This window comes from Arachis ipaensis, chromosome B09 (assembly GCF_000816755.2).
Source record: "Arachis ipaensis cultivar K30076 chromosome B09, Araip1.1, whole genome shotgun sequence".
Lineage (NCBI taxonomy): Eukaryota > Viridiplantae > Streptophyta > Magnoliopsida > Fabales > Fabaceae > Arachis > Arachis ipaensis.
This window is the reverse complement of record NC_029793.2, coordinates 129,198,639-129,223,169: the sequence shown is the minus strand read 5'-3', so window position 1 is coordinate 129,223,169 and position 24,531 is coordinate 129,198,639. Positions and strand designations below refer to the sequence as shown.

Genomic DNA, 24,531 nt, shown 5'->3' with positions numbered 1-24,531 from the left:
GCCACGGCCAAGACTCATAAAGTAGCTGTGTTCAAGAATCAACATACTGAACTAGGAGAATCAATAACACTCTGAATTCTAAGTTCCTATAGATGCCAATCATTCTGAACTTCAATGGATAAAGTGAGATGCCAAAACTATTTAAGAGGCAAAAAGCTACTAGTCCCGCTCATCAGATTGGAGCTAAGTTTCATTGATATTTTGGAATTTATAGTATATTCTCTTCTTTTTATCCTATTTGATTTTCAGTTTCTTGGGGACAAGCAACAATTTAAGTTTGGTGTTGTGATGAGCGGATAATTTTTACGCTTTTTGGCATTGTTTTTACATAGTTTTTAGTATGATTTAGTTAGTTTTTAGTATATTTTTATTAGTTTTTAAATAAAAATCATATTTCTGGACTTTACTATGAGTTTGTGTATTTTTCTGTGATTTCAGGTAATTTCTGGCTGAAATTGAGGGACTTGAGCAAAAATCAGATTCAGAGGTTGAAGAAGGACTACAGATGCTGTTGGATTCTGACCTCCCTGCACTCAAAGTGGATTTTCTGGAGCTACAGAACTTCAAATGGCGCGCTCTCAATTGCGTTGGAAAGTATACATCTAGGGCTTTCCAGAAATATATAATAGTCCATACTTTGCCCGAGTCTAGACGACGCAAACTGGCGTTCAACGCCAGTTCTATGCTGCATTCTGGAGTTAAACGCCAGAAACAGGTTGCAAAGTGGAGTTAAATGCCAGAAACAGGTTATAAACTGGCGTTCAACTCCAAGAAAGACCTCTACACGTGTAAAGATCAATGCTCAGCCCAAGCACACACCAAGTGGGCCCCGGAAGTGGATTTCTGCATCATTCACTTATCTCTGTAAACCCTAGTAACTAGTTTAGTATAAGTAGGACTTTTTACTATTTTATTTACATCTTCGGATCATCTTTGATAAGTTTTATGCTATCTTAGACCTTTATGGGGGCTGGCCATTCAGCCATGCCTGGACCTTGTTCTTATGTATTTTCAACAGTAGAGTTTCTACACACCATAGATTAAGGTGTGGAGCTCTGCTGTTCCTCATGAATTAATACAAAGTACTATTGTTTTTCTATTCAATTCAAGCTTATTCCGATTCTAAGATATTCATTCGCACCTCAATATGAATGTGATGATCGTGACAGTCATCATCATTCCCAACCTATGAACGCGTGCCTGACAACCACTTTCGTTCTACCTTAGATTGAATGAGTATCTCTGGGATTCCTTAATCAGAGTCTTCGTGGTATAAGTTAGAATCCATGGACGGCCATTCTTGAGATCCGGAAAGTCTAAACCTTGTCTGTGGTATTCCGAGTAGGATCTAGGAAGGGATAGCTGCGACGAGCTTCAAACTCGCGAGTGCTGGGCATAGTGACAGACGCAAAAGGATCAATGGATCCTATTCCAGTATGATCGAAAACCGACAGATGATTAGCCATGCAGTGACAGCGCATTGGACCATTTTCACTGAGAGGACAGGATGTAGCCATTGACAACGGTGATGCCTAACATACAGCTTGCCATAGAAAGGAGTATGAATGATTGGATGAAGACAATAGGAAAGCAGAGGTTCAGGAGGAACAAGCATCTTCATACGCTTATCTGAAATTTTCACCAATGAATTACATAAGTATCTCTATCTTTAATTTACGTTTTATTTATCTTTTAATTATTAAATCTCTATAATCAATTGAATCCGCCTGACCGAGATTTACAAGGTGACCATAGCTTGCTTCAAGCCGACAATCTCCGTGGGATCGACCCTTACTCACGTAAGGTTTATTACTTGGACGACCCAGTGCACTTGCTGGTTAGTTGTGCGAAGTTGTGACAAAGAACTAAGATTATGAACGTGTGTATTAAGTTTTTAGCGCCGTTACCAAGGAATGAACCGTCACGATTTTTGCGCACTAAGACCCTATTCTCAACTGGTTTATTGCTAAGATCAACATTAAAATGCTCAAAAATGCATGTCAAGAACATACCATAAGGCAGATTGGATTTTTTGTCACTACGGACACAATTCCACATGTGTCTAATCATGAGATAAGCAAAATAGATAGAAGCAGAATTTAGAATAGCAAATAGCATAAGAGTATCACAAACAGTAACCCTCTGGTAAGATCCACTCTGAAGCATTAAAACACGAGTGATGATACGATGCAAAAAGGCTCTAACAGGACCAAGAGCCTTGTGGGTTAAATTTGTACCATCAAGAGAGGAAAATTTTTCACAAACCCGAGCCTAAGCATCTTGCAGGGAAATAACAATATGGTTATCCCACTTACCAGTCATATATGCCCTGACCCCTTCATCTTTATATCCCAGAGCAGTGCTTAAGGTTTCACGATTCAAATTTAGATGAACCTTTTTAACATAGGAGTGTAGTTCACCATCATGAAAAATCAAATTGGCATAAAATTCACGTACCAAATTTGGGTAAACTGGTTTTTGGATTTTGAAAATAGGAGTCCATTTCAAATCATGAAAATTTGTTGAAAAATCAATTCCTTTTTCAGCAAGGTTTTCAATATTAACCACATAAGAGGCACATAGGTGACGGTTTACCAACACTTGGGAGTGAAACTCAAAAGCCGCACAAGATATAAAGCGGTAAGGGTCAAAATGAGAGTGGCTTTTACCATATTTGTTCTTGAAGTCCAATGAATCAAGGTTTGATGGTTTTCTGGTGTCATGAAGGGTAGCGTTCTTTGGTTGTTGAGTGGGAGCAGAGCGACCCAAAGGATGAGGGGTTGAACGCCGTGGTGGTGGAAACGGACGTGGAGATAGAGGAGGTGAGTCTTCTTCTTCTTCGCATATAGGCTCCCTTCCCTTTGAACTTTTCTTTGATGTTCTTGCTTCCTTCATTGTTGAAGCCCTCGGATGGATGACCTTTCTAGCCATGGAGTCAGTGGAGCGAGAAGAGGGTGAAGAGGATGAATGAGAATGAATGTGTATGTGAGTATGAGATTGTGGACCTTTGGATGATGAAGGATTTTTGGGTATGGGGGTTCGAGTGCTTCGGTGAGTGGGGAGTTTCTTTCTCATGTTGAAGGTGTTAAAATGGAGATAGAGAAGATGAAGAGAGAGTGCTGAAAGCAATCAGCATTAATGAAAAACGGTTTTTAATGAGGAATATAAAAATCAAAATGAATATCTGAAAAGAATTTTCCTTAAAAAGTGGGAGAAGTTATAAGAAAAGGATTTGATTTGATACTAACTTTCCTTTTGAAAGATATGATGTAATGGATTTAAAAACAAATTATTTTAAGAAATAAAACAATAAAATTTATGATCCCCATGAGTAATGAACCAGTTTCATAGAGTGGGCCCAAATGTGATTAAACGGGATTGAGTCCAAGGTACTATATTTCAGTCTCCCCCTAATTAATGACTTGTTCATCACCTACCTAGATTTGTCTCCCTGCTGCCTACGAGACAAAAACAAACAGAAGCATGAAAATCACATTTTTTCAACAGAGTTTAAATCCAACATCCCTAAACTGTTTCTCAAAGAACAAAATCTGTCTTCACACAGAGGTTTAGTGAAAATATCAGCAAGTTGCTCTTCGGATTTAACAAATTGAATGTCAATAGTACCTTTTTACACATGTTCCCTAATAAAGTGATATCGATCCTCAATGTGCTTGGTTCTAGAGTGCAATACAGAATTTTTTGAAATGTTTATTGCACTCATATTGTCACAAAATAAAGGTATACTATTGATTTTCAATTTATAATCCTCTAATTGAGTTTTAAGCCATAAAAGTTGAGAGTAACAAGCAGCCGCGGAGATATATTTGGCTTCAGCCGTGGATAGTGCAACAGTGGCTTGTTTCTTGCTTGACCACATATTGAGGGAACTTCCAAGGAAGCAACCCATTCCGGAAATGCTTCTTCTATCCACTCGTCTCTGGCATAATCTGCATCACAAAATCCTACTGCACAAAATTCATTAGACTTTGGATACCACAAGCCAAGATCATATGTGCCTTTTATGTATCTAATGATTCTTTTAACGGCCGAAAGATGGGATTCTTTTGGGTGAGATTGAAATCTAGAACATACACCCACACTTTGAACAATATTCGGCCTAGAGGATGTAAGATACATAAGTGATCCTATCATTCCTCTATACCTTGTTTCATCCACATCTTTGCCACTTTCATCTTTGTCAAGTTTAGTGTTTGGATGCATAGGAGTTTCCATTGGTTTGGAATTTTCAAGACCAAATTTCTTGATTAATTCTTTGGCATATTTTTCTTCGTGAATAAAAATATCACTAGGAGTTTGTTTGATTTGAAGACCAAGAAATAAAGTTAATTCTCCCATCAAACTCATTTCAAACTCACTAGTCATAAGTTTTTCAAACTCCTCACACAAGGATTCATTGGCCGAACCAAACACAATGTCATCTAAATAAACTTGAACAAGCAAGATATCATCATTAGATTCTTTTATAAACAAGGTAGTATCGGTGGTACCCCTTTGAAAATTATTTTCCAACAAGAAGGCACTAAGCCTCTCATACCAAGCTCTAGGAGCTTGCCTAAGGCCATAAAGGGCCTTTAAAAGTTTGAAAACATAATTAGGAAAATCTTTGCTTTCAAAACAAGGCCATAAAGAGCCTTTGATAGTTTAAAAACATGATTTAAAAAATCTTTATTTTCAAAACCGGGGGGTTGAGCCACAAATACTTCCCTATCTATAAAACCATTAAGAAAGGCACATTTGACATCCATTTGAAACAATTTAAAGCCCTTATGGGCAGCAAAGGCAAGAAGCAACCTAATTGCTTCCATCCTAGCTATCAGAGCAAATGACTCATCAAAGTCAATGCCTTCCTCTTGGTCATAACCTTGGGCTACTAGTCTAGCCTTGTTACGAACCACAAAACCATCCTCACCCAATTTGTTTTTGAAAATCCACTTAGTACCGGTTACCTTCTTACCATTTACATGTGGTACAAGTGTCCAAACCTTGTTTTTCTCAAATTAGGATAGCTCCTCTTCCATGGCTTTAACCCATGATGGGTCTTCTAGAGCTTGCTTTACATTGAGTGGTTCCATTTGGGATAAGAAAGCAACGTTGCTAGCATCCGCTTGCTTTTTTCTTGAGGATCTTGTGGTTACGCCTTGTGAAGGATCACCAATGATGAATTCATGAGGGTAATCCTTCAAGAATTTCCATTTACGTGACTTTTGAGGAATGGTCTTGCTTTGATTGGATTCAGTTTGTAGTTCTGTTCTGGATTCTCTAGTTAGTTCAGGAGACAAAATAGAAATGTCTCCTTCATTCTGATGAGATATTTCTGGACAGACAGATTCAACAACTGTGACAGTTTTGAGATTTTCATGATTTGCTTGATGGTTCATATCAGCTTCACTTCCTGCATCATCTTCTAAAGAAGCACTGGGAATTGAGTTAGTATCATAAAAATACACATGTATGGATTCCTCAATAGTTCTATGTTCCTTGAGGTAAACTCTAAATGCTTTGCTAGTGGTGGAGTATCCAACAAATATTCCTTCATAAGATTTTGGATCAAATTTTCTAAGATTTTCTTTATTGTTAAGAACAAAACATTTACATCCAAAAATATGAAAATACTTAAGATTGGGTGGGGTTCCCTTCCAAAGCTCATAAGGAGTTTTCTTTAAACATTTTCTATAGCAAGTTGTGTTTATAGCTTCAGCCCATAAAAACTTTGGACCATCATTTTCACAAAGTATTGCCCTAGTCATTTCTTGAAGGCTTCTATTCCTTCTTTCAACTACTCCATTTTTTTGAGGAGTTCTAGGACAAGAAAAGTTATGGGCAATTGATGAGCGAATAATTTATACCCTTTTGGCATTATTTTTACATAGTTTTTAGTATGATTTAATTACTTTTTATTATATTTTTATTAGTTTTTATTCAAAAATCACATTTCTGGACTTTACTATGAGTTTGTGTATTTTTCTGTGATTTCAGATATTTTCTGGCTGAAATTGAGGGACATGAGCAAAAATCTGATTCAGAGGCTGAAAAAGGACTGCAAATGCTGTTGGATTCTGACCCTCCTGCACTCGAAGTGGATTTTCTAGGGCTACAGAATCCCAATTGGCGGGTTCTCAATTGCGTTGGAAATTAGATATCCTGCGCTTTCCAGTAATATATAATAGTCCATACTTTGTCTGAGATTTCATGGCCCAAACTGGCGTCCAAAGCCAACCTAAAACTTCCTGGCGTAAAACGCCCAAACTGGCACCAGAATTGGAGTTAAACGCCCAAACTGGCACCCAAGCTGGCGTTTAACTCCAAGAACAGCTATGCACGAAAAAGCTTCAATGCTCAGCCCAAGCACACACCAAGTGGGCCCCGAAATTGGATTTCTACACTATCTGCACTTAGTTACCCATTTTCTGTAACCCTAGGTTACTAGTTTAGTATAAAAAATACTTTGAGATTTATTTTACATCTTTTGAAAATCTTTTGATCACTTTTGATCTTTTGACCATTGTTCACGTTTTGAGAGGCTAGCCATTCGGCCATGCCTAGACCTTTTTCACTTATGTATTTTCTACTGTGGAGTTTCTACACCCCATAGATTAAGGTGTGGAGCTCTGCTGTTCTTCATGAATTAATGCAATTACTACTGTTTTCTATTCAATTCACGCCTACTTCTTCTCCAAGATATACTCTCGTACTTAATTCAGTTAAGTCAGAATGAAGGGGTGACCCGTGACAATCACCCACTATCTTCATTACTCGCTTAGCCAAGATCCGCGTGCCTGACAACCACAAGCGGTCTACATGATGTTCAACATAGTCATCAGACGACAGCCGGAGTATATTCTCTTGGGTATCTAATACAAAGACCGAGTCTGTGAGATTAGTATCTTCATGGTATAGGCTAGAACAATTGGCAGCATTCCTGGGATCCGAAAAGTCTAAACCTTGTCTGTGGTATTCCGAGTAGGATCTGGGAAGGGATGATTGTGAGAAGATTCAAACCTGCAAATGTTGGGCGTAGTGACAGTGTGCAAAAGGATCAATGGATCCTATTCTGACGCTAGCGGGAACCGACAGATGATTAGCCATGCGGTAGCTGTACCTGGTATTTTTCATCTGAGACGAGAAATCCGACAGTTGATTAGCCGTGCAGAAACTGTAGAGGACCATTTTCACTGAGAGGATCTTACAGCTTGCCATGGAAGGAAGTAACGCACAATTGGAAGAAGACAATAGGAAAGCAGAGGTTTAGAAGCGACAAAGCATCTTTTAACGCACAATTGGAAGAAGACAATAGGAAAGCAGAGGTTCAGAAGCGACAAAGCATCTCCAAACGCTTATCTGAAATTCCCACCAATGAATTACATAAGTAATTTTATTTTATTTTATGTTTTATTTATCTTTTAATTATTAAAACCTCATAACCATTTGAATCTGCCTGACTGAGATTTACAAGGATGACCATAGCTTGCTTCAAGCCGACAATCTCCGTGGGTTCGACCCTTACTCACGTAAGGTTTATTACTTGGATGACCCAATGCACTTGCTGGTTAGTTGTGCGGAGATGTGAAAAGTGTGAATCACGATTTCCCACACCAAGTTTTTGGCGCCGTTGCCGGGGATTGTTCGAGTTTGGACAACTGACAGTTCATCTTGTTGCTTAGATTGGGTATTTTTATTTTATGTTTAAGGCTTTTTATTTTAATTTTCAAAAAATTCAAAAAAAATGTTTTCTTCATAATTTTTAAGAATGAATTCTAGGGTTTCATAAGATATGTTGAAGCCTGGCTGGCTGTTAAGCCATGTCTAATCTTTTGGACCGAGGTTTCTACTTATCTTTGCAGGAGCCTTTTTGTTCCCATCAATTTGGCTATTGTATGTAATGCTCTGCTAAAGCTTGGCTGGCCATTTGGCCATGTCTAATTCTTTTGGACCGAAGCTTTAGACTAACATTGCATGATTCTTGGAATTCTTATTAAAAATTTTGTATCTCTTTATTTCTTTTTCCAAAAAAAATTTCGAAAGATATACAAAAAAAAATTAATAAAATCATAAAATCCAAAAATATTTTGTGTTTCTTGTTTGAGTCTTGTGTCAAATTTTAAGTTTGGTGTCAATTGAATGTTTTAATTTTTCTTTAATTTTCGAAAATATATGCATTATGTTCTTCATGATCTTCAAGTTGCTCTTGATGATTTTCTTTGTTTGATCTTTACATTTTCTTGTTCTGTGTCTTTTCTTGTTTTTCATATGCATTTTTGAATTATTAGTGTCTAAAGTTTAAAAATTTTTTAAGTTTAGTGTCTTGCATGTGTTGGTTATCTTAAAAATCTTCAAAAATATGTTCTTGATGTTCATCATGATCTTCAAAGTGTTCTTGGTGTTCATCTTGACATTCAAAGTGTTCTTGCATGCATTGTTTGTTTGATCTTAAATTTTTATGTCTTGTGTCATTTTGTAGTTTTTCTCTTCCTTCATTAATTCAAAAAAAAAATCAAAAATAATATCTTTCTCTTATTTTACTCATAAATTTCGAAATTTTGGGTTGATTTAGGACAAAATTTTAAAATTTAGTTGTTTCTTGTTAGTCAAGTCAAAATTTCAAATTAAAAATTCTAACTTTTCAAATCTCTTTCAAAAATCAAATCTTTTCATTTTTCTTTCATGTTTTCGAAAAATCCCAAAATTCATTTTCAAAATCTTTTTCTTATTTTTTCATGATTTTCGAAATTATTGCTAACATTTAATATTTTGATTCAAAAATTTCAAGTTGTTACTTGCCTATTAAGAAATGATCAATCTTTAAATTCTAGAATCATATCTTTTAGTTTCTTGTTAGTCAAGTAATCAACTTTAATTTCAAAAATCAAATCTTTTTAATTTCCTTTTCAAATCTTTTTCAAAATAAATTTCAATAATATCTTTTTCAAAATTTAATTTCAAAATCTTTTTCTAACTTCTTATCTTTTCAAAATTCATTTTCAAATCTTTTTAAATTAACTACTTGACTTTTTGTTTGATTTTAAAAAGTTTTCTATTTCAATCATATCATTTTTCAAAACCACCTAACTACCTTTCTCTCTCTCTAATTTTTGAAAACTGCTAACACTTTTTTCAAAATTCTTTTTAATTAACTAATTCTTTTAAATTTCTAATTTTATTTTATTTATCTTCTTAATTTTCGAATTCTAACTAATAATTAAATTAAAAACAATTTTTTTTAATATTCAAATGCTCCTTCTCTCTCTCATCTCTTTCTATTTATTTTATTTATTCACTAACACTTCTCCTCTTAAAATTCGAACCCTCTCCTTCTCTCTGTGTTCGAATTCTTCTTCTTCTCCCTTCTTCATTCTATTCTTCTATTTTTCTACTCACATAAAGGAATCTCTATACTGTGATATAGAGGATTCCTCTTCTTTTCTATTCTCTTCTTTTTTATATGAGCAAGAACAAGGATAAGAACATTCTTGTTGAAGCAGATCCAGAACCTAAAAAGACTCTGAAAAGGAAGCTAAGATAAACTAAAGCACAAAACTCTGGAGAGGACCTTACAGAAATTTTTGAAAAAGAAGAAGTTATGGCAGCCGAAAATAACAACAATGGTGGAGATGCAAGGAAGGTGCTTGGTGACTTTACTGCACCAACTTCTGACTTCTATAGAAGAAGCATCTCAATTCCTGCAATTGGAACAAACAACTTTGAGCTTAATCCTCAATTAGTTTCTCTAATGCAGTAGAATTGCAAGTTTCATGGACTTCCATTGGAAGATCCTCATCAGTTCTTAGCTGAATTCTTGCAAATCTATGACACTGTTAAAACCAATGGGGTTAATTCTGAAGTCTACAGACTTATGCTTTTCCCCTTTGATGTAAGAGACAGAGCTAGGACATGGTTGGACTCACAACCTAAAGAAAGCCTGAACTCTTGGGAAAAGTTGGTCAATGCTTTCTTGGCCAAATTCTTTCCACCTCAAAAGTTGAGCAAGCTTAGAGTGGAAGTCCAAACCTTCAAACAGAAGGAAGGTGAATCCCTCTATGAAGCTTGGAAAAGATACAAGCAATTGATCAGAAGGTATCCTTCTCACATGCTTTCAGAATGGAGCATCTTATGTATATTCTATGATGGTTTGTCTGAATTGTCCAAGATGTCATTGGATCTGAAGGATCTCTTCATCTAAAGAAGACGCCTGCAGAATCCCAGAAACTCATTGAAATGGTTGCAAATAACTAGTTTATGTACACTTCTGAAAGAAATCCTATGAATAATGGGATGACTCAGAAGAAATGAGTTCTTGAGATTGATACTCTAAATGCAATATTGGCTCAGAATAAAAGATTGACTTAGCAAGTCAATATGATTTCTCAGACTCTGACTGGAATGCAAGCTGCATCCAGCAGTGCTAAAGAAGCCTCCTCTGAAGGAGAAGCTTATGACCCTGAGAATCCTGCAATGGAAGAGGTAAATTACATAGGAGAATCCTATGAAAACACCTATAATCCTTCATGGAGGAATCATCCTAATTTCTCATGGAAGGATCAGCAGAAGCCTAATCAAGACTTCAATAATAATGGTGGGAGAAATAGGTTTGGCAATAGCAAGCCTTTTCCATCATCTTCTGAGCAATAGACAGAGAATTCTAAGCAGAGCCTCTCTGACTTAGCAACCATAGTCTCTGATCTATCTAAGACCACTCTCAGTTTCATGACTGAAACAAGGTCCTCCATTAGAAATTTGGAGGCACAAGTGGGTCAACTGAGTAAGAGAGTTACTGAAACTCCTCCTAGTACTCTCCCAAGCAATACAAAAGAAAATCCAAAGAGAGAGTGCAAGGCCATCAATATAACCAACATGGCCAAACCTAGGGAGGAAGAAAAGGCAGTGATCTCCAATGAGGAAGACCTCAATGGACATCCACTGGCTACTAAAGAGTTCCCCAATGAGGAACCAAAGGAATCTGAGACTCATATAGAGACCATAGAGATTCCACTGAACTTACTGTTGCTATTCATGAGCTCTGATGAGTATTCTTCCTCTGAAGAAGATGAAGATATTATTGAAGAGCAAGTTGCTCAATATTTAAGAGCAATCATGAAGCTGAATGCCAAGTTATTTGGTAATGAGACTTAGGAGGATGAACCTCCATTGCTCATCAATGAACTGAATACCTTGGTTCAACAGAAATTACCTCAGAAGAAATTAGATCCTGGAAAGTTCTTAATAACTTGCATCATAGGCACCTTGACCTTTAATAAGGCTCTGTGTGACCTTGGTTCAAGTATAAACCTCATGCCACTCTCTGTAATGGAGAAACTAGGGATCTTTGAGGTACAAGCTGCTAAATTCTCACTAGAATTGGCAGAAAAATCTAGGAAACAGGCTTATAGACTTGTAGAGGATGTCTTAGTGAAGGTTGAAGGCTTTTACATCCCTGCTGATTTTATAATCCTAGACACTGAGAAGGATGAGGATGAATCCATTATCCTTGGAAGACCCTTCCTAGCCACAGCAAGAGATGTGATTGATGTGGACAGAGGAGAGTTGGTCCTTCAATTGAATGAGGACTACCTTGTGTTTAAAGCTCAAGGATCTTCTTCTGTAACTGGTGCACAAAATTACAATCACACTTCTGCAATTCCGTACAACTAACCAGCAAGTGCACTGGGTCGTCCAAGTAATACCTTACGTGAGTAAGGGTCGATCCCACGGAGATTGTCGGCTTGAAGCAAGCTATGGTCATCCTTGTAAATTTCAGTCAGGTGGATTCAAATGGTTTTGAGGTATTGATAATTAAAATATAATTAAAACAGAAAATAAGATAGAAATACTTATGTAATTCATTGGTGGGATTTCAGATAAGCATATGGAGATGCTTTGTTGCTTCTGAACCTCTGCTTTCCTACTGCCTTCTTCCAACCATGCGTTACCTCCTTCCATGGCAAGCTGTATGATCCTCTCAGATGAAAACAAATCCATCTGCGCTGTCACCGTAGGGCTAATCATCTATCGGTTCCCACTAGCATCGGAATAGGACCATTGTCCTTTTGCGCACTATCACATGCGCCCCACATTCGCCGGTTTGAAGCTCGTCACAGTCATCCCTTCCCAGATCCTACTCGGAATATCACATACAAGGTTTAGACTTTCCGGATCCCAGGAATGCTGCCAATGGTTCTAGCTTATACCACGAAGATTATGATCTCACGGAATGGAAGGCTCTGTTGTCAGGAGAGGCAACCATGCGTCATGAACTAGGAGGCTAAGAGATACACACTCAAGCTATTGCAAATAGAACGAAAGTGGTTGTCAGGCACGCATTCATAAGTGAGAATAATGATGAGTGTCACAGATCGTCACATTTATCAGGTTGAAGTGCGAGTAAATATCTTAGAATAAGAATAAGCTTGAATTGAATAAAGGAACAATAGTACTTGCATTAATTCATGAAGAACAGCAGAGCTCCACACCTTAATCTATGGGGTGTAAAAACTCCACCGTAGAAAATACATAAGTGAAAGAAGGTCTAGGCATGGCCGAATGGCCAGCCTCCCAAAGAGGGTTCAATCATCAAAACATGATTAAAAGATTAAAAATATAATAGTAAAAGGTCCTATTTATAATGAACTAGTAACCTAGGGTTTACAAAAATAAGTAAATGATGCAGAAATCCACTTCCGGGGCCCACTTGGTGTGTGCTTGGGCTGAGCATTGAAGCTTTCACGTGCATAGGATATTCTTGGAGTTAAACACCAGCTTTGGTGCCAGTTTGGGCGTTTAACTCCCATTCTGGTGCCAGTTTGGGCATTTTACGCCAGAAATTTTAAGCTGACTTTGAGCGCCAATTTGGGCCATCAAATCTCGGGCAAAGTATAAACTATTATATATTGCTGAAAAGCCTAGGATGTCTACTTTCCAAAGCAATTGAGAGCGCGCCAATCGAGCTTCTGTAGCTCCAGAAAATCTACTTCGAGTACAGGGAGGTCAAAATCCAACAGCATTTGCAGTCCTTTTTCAGCCTCTGAATCAGATTTTTGCTCAGGTCCCTCAATTTCAGCCAGAAAATATCTGAAATCACAGAAAAATACACAAACTCATAGTAAAGTCCAGAAATATAATTTTTATTTAAAAACTACTAATTATATACTAAAAACTAACTAAATAATACTAAAAACTACCTAAAAATAATGCTAAAAAGCGTATAAATTATCCGCTCATCAGTAACCATGGAGAGGAAGCATGAAAAGCTTCTCTCGATACAGAGTCAAACAGAGCCTCCACACTCAACTTCTAAGTTTGGTGTTGGGAAGCCACCATTAAGCTCTGAGTCTCTGTGAAGCTCTCTGAGAGCTCATTGTCAAGCTATTGACATTAAAGAAGCGCTTATTGGGAGGCAACCCAATGTTATTTAATTATATTTATTTGTTTTCCATTGTTATTTTATGTTTTCTTTAGGTTGATGATCATGTGAAGTCATAAAAACAACTGCAAAATTAAAGCAGAATAAAAAACAGCATAAAAAATAGCACACCCTGGAGGACAGGCTTACTGGCGTTTAAACGCCAGTAAGGATAGCAGAATGGGAGTTTAACGCCCAGTCTGGCAGCATTCTGGGTGTTAAACGCCAGAATGAGTATCATTCTGGGCGTTTAATGCCAGAAAAGGGTGTCTGGCATCTGGCTGGTGTTAAACGCCAGAAATGGCAGACAGACTGGCGTTTAACGCCAGAAAGGGGCAGCGGACTAGCGTTTAACGCCAGAATTTGCACACAGGGCATTTGAATGCCAGAATGGTGCAGGGAGCAGAATTCCTTGACACCTCAAGATCTGTGGACCCCACAGGATCCCCACCTACCCACCTCTTCTTCTCTCCTCTTCACACCTTTCTATAACACTCTTCCCAAAATACCCTTGACCAGTCACATCAATACCTCTTCCCCAAATATCCTTCACCTATCAAATCTTACCCTCTTCTCCATAATCTCTTCACCACCCACATCCATCCATCATAAATCCCACCTACCTCACCATTCAAATTCAAACTGTTTCCCTCCCAAACCGATCCCTTCATAACCTAATTCCCTCTCTCTCTCTTACCCTATAAAAACCCCTCATTACAACCTTCAATTTCACACCTTATACACACTTACCCCCTTGGCCGAACCCACTCCTCACCTCCATCTCCTCCATTTCTTCTTCTTCTCCTCATTTCTTTCTTCTTTTGCTCGAGGACGAGCAAACCTTTTAAGTTTGGTGTGGAAAAAGCTCTCCTTTTCTATTTTTCCATAACCATCAATGGTACCTAAGGCCGGAGAAACCTCTAGAAAGAAGAAAGGGAAGGCAATTGCTTCCACCTCCGAGTCATGGGAGATGGAGAGATTTATCTCAAAGGTTCATCAAGACCACTTCGATGAAGTTGTGGCCAAGAAAAAGGTGATCCCCGAGGTCCCCTTCATGCTCAAAAAGAGTAAATATCCGGAGATCCGACATGAGATTCAAAGAAGAGGTTGGAAAACTCTCACCAACCCTATCCAACAAGTCAGAATTTTAATGGTTCAAGAGTTCTATGCTAATGCATGAATCACTAGGAACCATGACCAAAGTGTGAACCCGAACCCAAAGAATTGGCTCACAATGGTTCGGGGGAATTACTTGGATTTCAGTCCGAAAAATGTGAGGTTGGCATTCAACTTTCCAATGATGCAAGGAGATCCTCATCCTTTCACTAGAAGGGTCAACTTTGATCAAAGGTTGGACCAAGTCCTTAGGGACATTTGTGTGGAAGGAGCTCAATGGAAGAGAGACTCAAGAGGCAAGCCGATTCAACTAAGAAGGCTTGACCTCAAACCCATGACTAGGGGATGGTTGGAGTTCATCCAACGCTCTATCATTCCTACTAGCAACCGGTCTGAAGTTACAATAGACCGGGCTATCATGATCCATAGCATCATGAATAGAGAGGAAGTAGAAGTTCATGAGATCATATCCCTAGAACTCTACAAGGTGGCGGACAAGCCCTTTACTTTGGCAAGGTTAGCCTTCCCTCATCTCATCTGTAACCTATGCAATTCAATTAGAATTGTCATAGAGGGAGACATCCTCATTGAAGAGGACAAGCCCATCACTAAGAAAAGGATGGAGCAAACAAGAGAGCCCACTCATGGATCTCAATAAGAGCATGAGGAAATTCTTCATCAAGAAATCCCTGAGATGCCTCAAGGGATGCACTTTCCCCCGCACAATTATTGGGAGCAAATCAACACCTCTTTAAGAGAATTAAGTTCCAACATGGAGCAACTAAGAGTGGAGCACCAAGAGCACTCCATCATCCTCCATGAAATTAGAGAGGACCAAAGAGCCATGAGGGAGGAGCAACAAAGGCAAGAAAGAGACATAGAGGAGCTCAAGCACTCCATAAGATCTTCAAGAGGAAGAACTAGCTGCCATCACTAAGGTGGACCTGTTCTTTAATTTTCTATTCTTATTTCTCTGTTTTTTGAATTCTATGCTTTATGTTTTATCTATATTTGTGTCTTTATTACATGATCATTAGTGTCTAGTGTCTATGTCTTAAAGCTATGAATGTCCTATGAATCCTTCACCTTTATTAAGTGAAAAATGTTTTTATTTGCAATAGAACAAGAAGTGCATGATTTCGAATTCTATCTTGAAATTAGTTTAATTGTTTTGATGTGGTGGCAATACTTTTTGTTTTCTAAATGAATGCTTGAACAGTGCATATTTTTTATATTGTTGTTTATGAATGTTAACATTGTTGGCTCTTGAAAGAATAATGAAAAAGGAGAAATATTATTGATAATCTGAAAAATTATAAAATTGATTCTTGAAGCAAGAAAAAGCAGTGAAAAGCTTGCAAAAAAAAAGGAAAAGAAAAAAGTGGCAAAAAATGGCAAAAAAAATAAAGAAAAGAAAAGAGAGAGAGAAAAAGCAAGCAGAAAAAGCCAATAACCCTTTAAACCAAAAGGCAAGGGTAAAAAGGATCCAAGGCTTTGAGCATTAATGGATAGGAGGGCCCAAAGGAATAAAATCCTGGCCTAAGCGGCTAAACCAAGTTGTCCCTAACCATGTGCTTGTGGCGTGAAGATGTCAAGTGAAAAGCTTGAGACTGAGCGGTTAAAATCGTGGTCCAAAGCAAAGAGAGTGTGCTTAAGAGCTCTGGGCACCTCTAACTGGGGACTCTAGCAAAGCTGAGTCACAATCTGAAAAGTTTCACCCAGTTATGTGTCTGTGGCATTTATGTATCCGGTGGTAATACTGGAAAACAAAATGCTTAGGGTCACGGCCAAGACTCATAAAGTAGCTGTGTTCAAGAATCAACATACTGAACTAAGAGAATCAATAACACTATCTGAATTCTAAGTTCCTATGGATGCCAATCATTCTGAACTTCAAAGGATAAAGTAAGATGCCAAAACTGTTCAGAAGCAAAAAAGCTACTAGCCCCGCTCATCTAATTGGAACTAAGTTCATTGATAAGTTTGGAATTCATTGTATATTCTCTTCTTTTTATCCTATGTTGTTTTTAGTTGCTTGGGGACAAGCAACAATTTAAGTTTAGTGTTGTGATGAGCGGATAATTTATACCCTTTTTGGCATTATTTTTACATAGTTTTTAGTATGATTTAATTACTTTTTATTATATTTTTATTAGTTTTTATTCAAAAATCACATTTCTGGACTTTACTATGAGTTTGTGTGTTTTTCTGTGATTTTAGGTATTTTTTTGCTGAAATTGAAGGACCTGAGCAAAAATCTGATTCAAAGGCTGAAAAAGGACTGCAGATGCTGTTGGATTCTGACCCTCCTGCACTTGAAGTGGAAATTGGCGCGCTCTCAATTGTGTTGGAAAGTAGACATCCTGGGCTTTCCAGCAATATATAATAGTCCATACTTTGCCTGAGATTTGATTGCCCAAACTGGCGTCTAAAACCAGCCTAAAACTTCCTGGCGTAGAACGCCCAAACTGGCACCAGAATTGGAGTTAAACGCTCAAACTGGCACCCAAGCTGGCGTTTAACTCCAAGAACAGCTATGCACAAAAAAGCTTCAATGCTCAGCCCAAGCACACACCAAGTAGGCCCCGGAAGTGGATTTCTGCACTATCTGCACTTAGTTACTCATTTTCTGTAACCCTAGGTTACTAGTTTAGTATAAAAACTACTTTTAGAGATTTATTTTACATCTTTGGAAAATCTTTTGATCACTTTTGATCTTTTGACCATTGTTCATGTTTTGAGAGGCTGGCCATTCGGCCATGCCTAGACCTTTTTCACTTATGTATTTTCTACGGTGGAGTTTCTACACCCCATAGATTAAGGTGTGGAGCTCTGCTATTCTTCATGAATTAATGCAATTACTATTATTTTCTATTCAATTCACGCCTACTTCTTCTCCAAGATATACTCTCGTACTTAATTCAGTTAAGTCAAAATGAAGGGGTGACCCGCGACAGTCTCCCACTATCTTCTTTATTCGCTTAGCCAAGATCCGCGTGCCTGACAACCACAAGCGGTCTACATGATGTTCAACGTAGTCATTGGACGACAGCCGGAGTATATTCTCTTGGGTATCTAATACACGGACCGAGTCCATGAGATTAGTATCTTCGTGGTATAGGCTAGAATAATTGGCAGCATTCCTGGGATCCGGAAAGTCTAAACCTTGTCTGTGGTATTCCGAGTAGGATCTAGGAAGGGATGATTGTGACGAGCTTCAAACCTGTGAATGTTGGGCGCAGTGACAGTGTGAAAAAGGATCAATGGATCCTATTCCGACGCTAGCGGGAATCGACAGATGATTAGCCATGCGGTAGCTGTACCTGATATTTTTCATCCGAGACAAGAAATCCGACAGTTGATTAGCCGTGCAGAAACCGTAGAGGACCATTTTCACTGAGAGGATCCTACAGCTTGCCATGGAAGGAAGTAACGCACAATTGGAAGAAGACAATAGGAAAGCAGAGGTTCAGATGCGACAAAGCATCTCCAAACGCTTATCTGAAATTCCCACCAATGAATTACATAAGTAACTTTATTTTATTTTATGTTTTATTTATCTTTTAATTATTAAAACCTAATAACCATTTGAATCCGCCGGACTGAGATTTACAAGGATGATCATAGCTTGCTTCAAGCTGACAATCTCCGTGGGATCGACCCTTACTCACATAAGGTTTATTACTTGGACGACCCAGTGCACTTACTGGTTAGTTGTGCGAAGATGTGAAAAGTGTGAATCACGATTTTCCACACCAGCAATAGCAAATTCATCACAAAAGTTTTCAAAATCTTTATTTTCAAACTCCTTTCCATGATCACTTCTCAAGTGAGCGATTTTCAATTTTTTTTCATTTTGGATCTTTTTGCAAAGAGTGAAAAAAGTATAGAAAGCATTATTTTTGTGAGTCAAGAAGAGAACCCAACCAAATCTAGAGTAATCATCCACTACCACTAAACCATAATATTTACCTCCCAAACTTTGAGTTCTAGTTGGACCAAAAAGATCAATGTGCAACATTTCTAATGGCCTTTTGGTGGAAATTCCTTCTTTTGGTTAAAAAGATGATTTTACTTGTTTGTCTAGTTGACAAGCATCATGGTGCAGAAATTGTAAATCACACTTTTCACAACTCGTACCACTAACCAGCAAGTGCACTGGGTCTTCCAAGTAATACCTTACGTGAGTAAGGGTCGATCCCACGGAGATTTTCGGCTTGAAGCAAGCTATGGTTATTTTGTAATTCTTAGTTAGGAAATCAATGATAAGAGTGATTATATTTATGAAGAGTAAAAAGCATAAATTAAATAGTACTTGTTATGCAGTAATGGAGAACAGATTGAGGTTTTGGAGATGCTCTGTCTTCTGAATCTCTGCTTTCCTACTGTCTTCTTCTTCACGCACGCAGGTCTCCTTCCATGGCAAGTTGTATGTTGGTGGATCACCGTTGTCAATGGCTACCATCCGTCCTCTCAATGAAAATGGTCCAAATGCGCTGTCACCGCACGGCTAATCATCTGTCGGTTCTCACTCATGTTGGAATAGGATCTATTGATCCTTTTGTGTCTGTCACTATGCCCAGCACTTGTGAGTTTGAAGCTCGTCACAGTCATCCCATTCCAGATCCTACTCGGAATACCACAAATAAGGTTTAGACTTTTCAGATCTCAGGAATGGCCGTCAATAATCCTAGCCTATACCACGAAGACTCTGATCATGAACCAAGAGGCTAAGAGATACACACTCAATCTAAGGTAGAACGGAAGTGGTTGTCAGGCACGCGTTCATAGGTTGAGAATGATGATGAGTGTCACGAATCATCACATTCATCATGGTTAAGTACAAGCGAGTATCTTAGAATAGAAACAAGCGTGATTGAATAGAAAACAGAAGTAATTGCATTAATTCATCGAGACACAGCAGAGTTTCTCACCCCCAACCATGGGGTTTAGAGACTCATGCCTTCAGAAATACAATATGAAATGTGTAAAATGTTATCCTGTACATAGTAAGTCTCTAAAAGTTGTTTTTATACTAAACTAGTAGCTAGGGTTACAGAAAATAAGTAACTAAGTGCAGATGGTGCAGAAATCCACTTCCGGGGCCCACTTGGTGTGTGCTTGGGCTGAGCATTGAGCTTTACATGTGTAGAGGCTTCTCTTGGAGTTAAACGCCAGGTTGTAGCCTTTTCTGGCGTTTAACTCTGGTTTGCAACCTGTTTCTGGCGTTTAACGCCAGAATAGGGTAAAGACTTATCGTTAAACGCCAATTTGCATCATCAAAACTCGGGCAAAGTATGGACTATTATATATTTCTGGAAAGCCCAGAATGTATACTTTCCAACGCAATTGAGAGCGTGCCAATTGAGCTTCTGTAGCTCCAAAAAATCCACTTCGAGTGAAGGGAGGTCAGAATACAACAGCATCTGTAGTCCTTTTTCAGCCTCTGAATCAGATTTTTGCTCAGGTCCCTCAATTTCAACCAGAAAATACCTGAAATCACAGAAAAATACACAAACTCATAGTAAAGTCCAGAAATGTGAATTTTGAATAAAAACTAATAAAAATATACTAAAAAGTAATTAAAACATGCTGAAAACTACTTAAAAACAATGCCAAAAGGCGTATAAATTATCCGCTCATCACAACACCAAACTTAAATTGTTGCTTGTCCCCAAGCAAATGAAAATCAAATAGGATAAAAAGAAGAAAATATACTATAAATTCCAAAATATCAATGAAACTTAGTTCCAATTAAATTAGCGGGACTTGTAACTTTTTGCCTCTGAACAGTTTTGGCATCTCACTTTATCCTTTGAAGCTCAGAATGACTAGCATCTATAGGAACTCAGAATTTAGATAGTGTTATTGATTCTCCTAGTTCAGTATGTTGATTCTTGAACACAGCTAATTTATGAGTCTTGGCCGTGGCCCTAAGCACTTTGTTTTTTCAGTATTACCACTGGACACATAAATGCCACAGACACATAACTGGGTGAACCTTTTCAGATTGTGACTCAGCTTTGCTAAAGTCCCCAATTAGAGGTGTCCAGAGTTCTTAAGCACACTCTTTTTGCTTTGGATCACGACTTTAACCGCTCAGTCTCAAGCATTTCACTTGACACCTTCACGCCACAAGCACATGGTTAGGGACAGCTTGGTTTAGCCGCTTAGGCCAGGATTTTATTCCTTTGGGCCCTCCTATCCATTAATGCTCAAAGCCTTGGATCCTTTTTATTTTACCCTTGCCTTTTGGTTTAAAGGGTTACTGGCTTTTTGCTCTTGCCTTTTGGTTTAAAGAGCTCTTGGCTTTTTCTGCTTGCTTTTTCTTTTTCTTTCTTTTTTTTCGCCATTTTTTTTGCAAGCTTTTGCTTTTCACTGCTTTTTCTTGCTTCAAGAATCAATTTTATGATTTTTCAGATTATCAAATAACATTTCTCCTTTTTCATCATTCTTTCAAGAGCCAACAATTTTAACATTCATAAAAAACAAATTCAAAAATATGCACTATTCAAGCATTCATTCAGAGAAACAAAAAGTATTGTCACCACATCAAAATAATTAAACTAATTTCAAGGATGAATTCAAAATCATGTACTTCTTGTTCTTTTGTGATTAAAAACATTATTCATTTAAGAAAGGTGATGGATTCATAGGACATTCATAGCTTTAAGGTATAGACACTAGACATTAATGATCATGTAAGAAAGACACAAACATAAATAAACATAAAGCATGGAGAACGAAAACGAAAAAAAATAAATAGACAAGGATATTAAGGAACGGGTCCACCTTAGTAAGGGTGGCGTCTTCTTCCTCTTGAAGAACCAATGGTGCTCTTGAGCTCCTTTATGTCTCTTCCTTGCCTTTGTTGCTCCTCCCTCATAGCTCTTTGATCTTCTCTAATTTCATGGAGGAGGATGGAATGCTCTTGGTGCTCCACCCTTAGTTGTCCCATTTTGGAACTTAATTCTCCTAGGGAGGTGTTAATCTGCTCCCAATAGTTTTGTGGAGGAAAGTGCATCCCTTGAGGCATTAGTGGTTATGGAAAAAAAAAGCAATGCTTTTTCCACACCAAACTTAAAATGTTTGCTCGTCCTCGAGCAAAAGAAGGAGGAAAGGGGGAGAAGGAGGTGTGTGGTGGGTTCGGCCAAGGGTGGGGGAAGTGTGTATGAAAAGGTGTGGCAGGTGGGGATCCTGTGGGGTCCACAGATCCTGAGGGGTCAAGGACTTATCATCCCTGCTCCATTAAGGCGTGCAAAAATGCCCTTAGTGTGCAATCCTGGCGTTTAACGCCAGACTGCTACTTGATTCTGGCATTAATTGCCAGCTTTTCTCCCTTTCTTGGCGTTAAACGCCAACTTGATATTCTGTTCTGGCGTTAAACGCCAGTCTGGTGCTTGTTTCTGGCGTTTAACGCCAGCTTGATGCTTCTTTCTGGTGTTAAACGCCAGTCTGATGCTTCTTACTGGCGTTTAAACGCCAGTAAGCTCTTCCTCCAGGGTGAGCTGTTTTTAATGTTGTTTTTCATTCTGTTTTTTATTTTTTAGTTGTTTTTGTGACTTCACATGATCATCAACCTAAAGAAAACATAAAATAGCAATGGAAAATAAATAGATATAATTAAATAACATTGGGTTGCCTCCTAACAAGCGCTTCTTTAATGTCAATAGCTTGACAATGAGCTCTCATGGAGCCTCACAGATAATCAGAGCAAGGTTGGGGCCTCTCAACACCAAACTTAAAGTTTGGTTGCGGCGATTTTGTTTGACTCTGTATTGAGAGAAGCTTTTCATGCTTCCTCTCCATGGTTACAGAAGGAGAACCTTAAGTCTTATAGTTTGCAATGTCTGCAAACCACGGAGCTTCCTGAATAGCAAACAATTGCTCATCCGGAAAGGTTTCAAAGATCTCAGTAGGAGGGAGGGATGCTCCTGCTACTGGTTCTATCCGGGACAGGTGATCATCTACTTGATTCTCTGTCCCTTTTCTATCTCTTATTTCTATATCAAACTCTTGCAGAAGCAACACCCATCTTATGAGCCTGGGCTTTGAATCCTGCTTTGTGAGTAGATATTTAAGAGCAGCATGGTCAGTGTACACAATCACTTTTGATCCTACTAAGTATGATCTAAACTTGTCAATGGCATAAACCACTGCAAGCAACTCTTTTTTTGTGGTTGTGTAATTTTTCTGTGCATCATTTAAAACACGGCTAGCATAATAAATGACATGCAGAAGCTTGTTATGCCTCTGTTCCAATACTGCACCAATGGCATGGTCACTGGCATCACACATTAGTTCAAACGCCTGCAGACACTCTGTGTCAAACACAAATGGTGTGTCAGCAGCTAGCAGATTGCTCAGAGGTTTTGCAATTTTTGAAAAATCTTTTATAAACCTCCTATAGAATCATGCATGCTCCAGAAAGCTTCTGATTGCCTTAACATTGGTGGGTGGTGGTAATTTTTCAATTACCTCTACCTTAGCTTGATCCACCTCTATTCCCTTGTTCGAAATTTTATGCCCAAGGACAATTCCTTCAGTCACCGTAAAGTGACATTTTTCCCAATTTAAAACCAGGTTAGTCTCTTGGCATCTTTTCAGAACAAGTGCTAGATGGTTGAGACAGGAGCTAAATGAGTCTTCAAATACTGAGAAGTCATCCATGAAGACTTTCAGAAATTTCTCTACCATATCAGAGAAGATAGAGAGCATGCACCTCTGAAAGGTTGCAAGTGCATTGCACAGACCAAAAGACATTCTTCTGTATGCAAATACTCCAGATGGACATGCGAATGCTGTTTTCTCTTGGTCCTGAGGATCTACTACAATTTGGTTGTAACCTGAATAGCCATCCAAAAAATAGTAGTATTCATAACCTGCTAGTCTTTCTAGCATCTGGTCTATGAATGGTAAAGGGAAGTGATCCTTCCTGGTGGCTGTATTGAGCCTTTTGTAGTTAATACACATACGCCAACCTGTAACTGTTCTTGTAGGAACCAGTTCATTTTTTTCATTATGAACCACTATCATACCTCCCTTCTTAGGGATAACATGGACAGGGCTCACCAAGGGGCTATCAGAAATAGGATAAATAATCCCAGCCTCTAGTAACTTAGTGACCTCTTTCTTTACCACCTCCTTCATGGCGGGATTTAGTCGCCTCTGTGGTTGAACCACTGGCTTAGCATCATCCTCCAATAGGATCTTGTGCATGTATCTGGCTGGGCTAATGCCCTTAAGATCACTTATGGACCACCCAAGAGCTGTCTTGTGTGTCCTTAGCACCTGAATTAGTGATTTCTCTTCCTGTGGCTCTAAAGCAGAGCTTATGATTACAGGAAAAGTGTCACCTTCTCCCAGAAATGCATATTTTAGGGATGGTGGTAGTGGTTTGAGCTCGAGTTTAAGAGGTTTCTCCTCTTCCTGAGGAGTTTTTAGAGGTTCTTTGATTTCCTCTGGTTCCTCCAGATCAGGCTGAACATCTTTAAAAATGTCCTCTAGCTCTGATTCGAGACTCTCAGTCATATTGACCTCTTCCACCAGGGATTCAATAATATCAATGCTCAGGCAGTCTTCTGATGTGTCTGGATGCTGCATAGCTTTGACAACATTCAACTTAAACTCATCCTCATTGACTCTCAGGGTAATCTCCCCTTTTTGGACGTCAATGAGGGTTCGTCCAGTTGCTAGGAATGGTCTTCCTAGAATGAGAGTTGCACTCTTGTGCTCCTCCATTTCCAGCACTACAAAGTCAGTAGGGAAGGCAAATGGCCCAACCTTGATGGGTATTTAATGGAACCATCAGCAAGTTGAAGACAGATCCGGGTTGGTTTGACCTCTTCAGTCAAGCCAAGCTTTCTGATAGTGGATGCAGGGATTAGATTGATGCTTGCCCTAAGATCACATAGAGTTGTCTTGGTACAAGCACCCTCTAATGTGCATGGTATCATAAAGCTTCCGGGATCCTTAAGCTTTTCTGGTAAGCTTGTTAG

The 24,531-nt window shown here is 38.5% G+C and overlaps 1 protein-coding gene across 1 annotated transcript in view; it reads right to left on the bottom strand.

The window, feature by feature from the left end:
- The window catches only part of LOC107615981 (seed leukoagglutinin-like), a 40,022-nt gene continuing 20,512 nt past the window's right edge, over window positions 5,022-24,531 (bottom strand). The window contains exon 4 of the mRNA XM_016317994.2: window positions 5,022-5,439. Within this exon, the coding sequence (XP_016173480.2) occupies window positions 5,022-5,439 (418 nt within the window). The remainder of the gene's footprint in view (window positions 5,440-24,531) is intronic.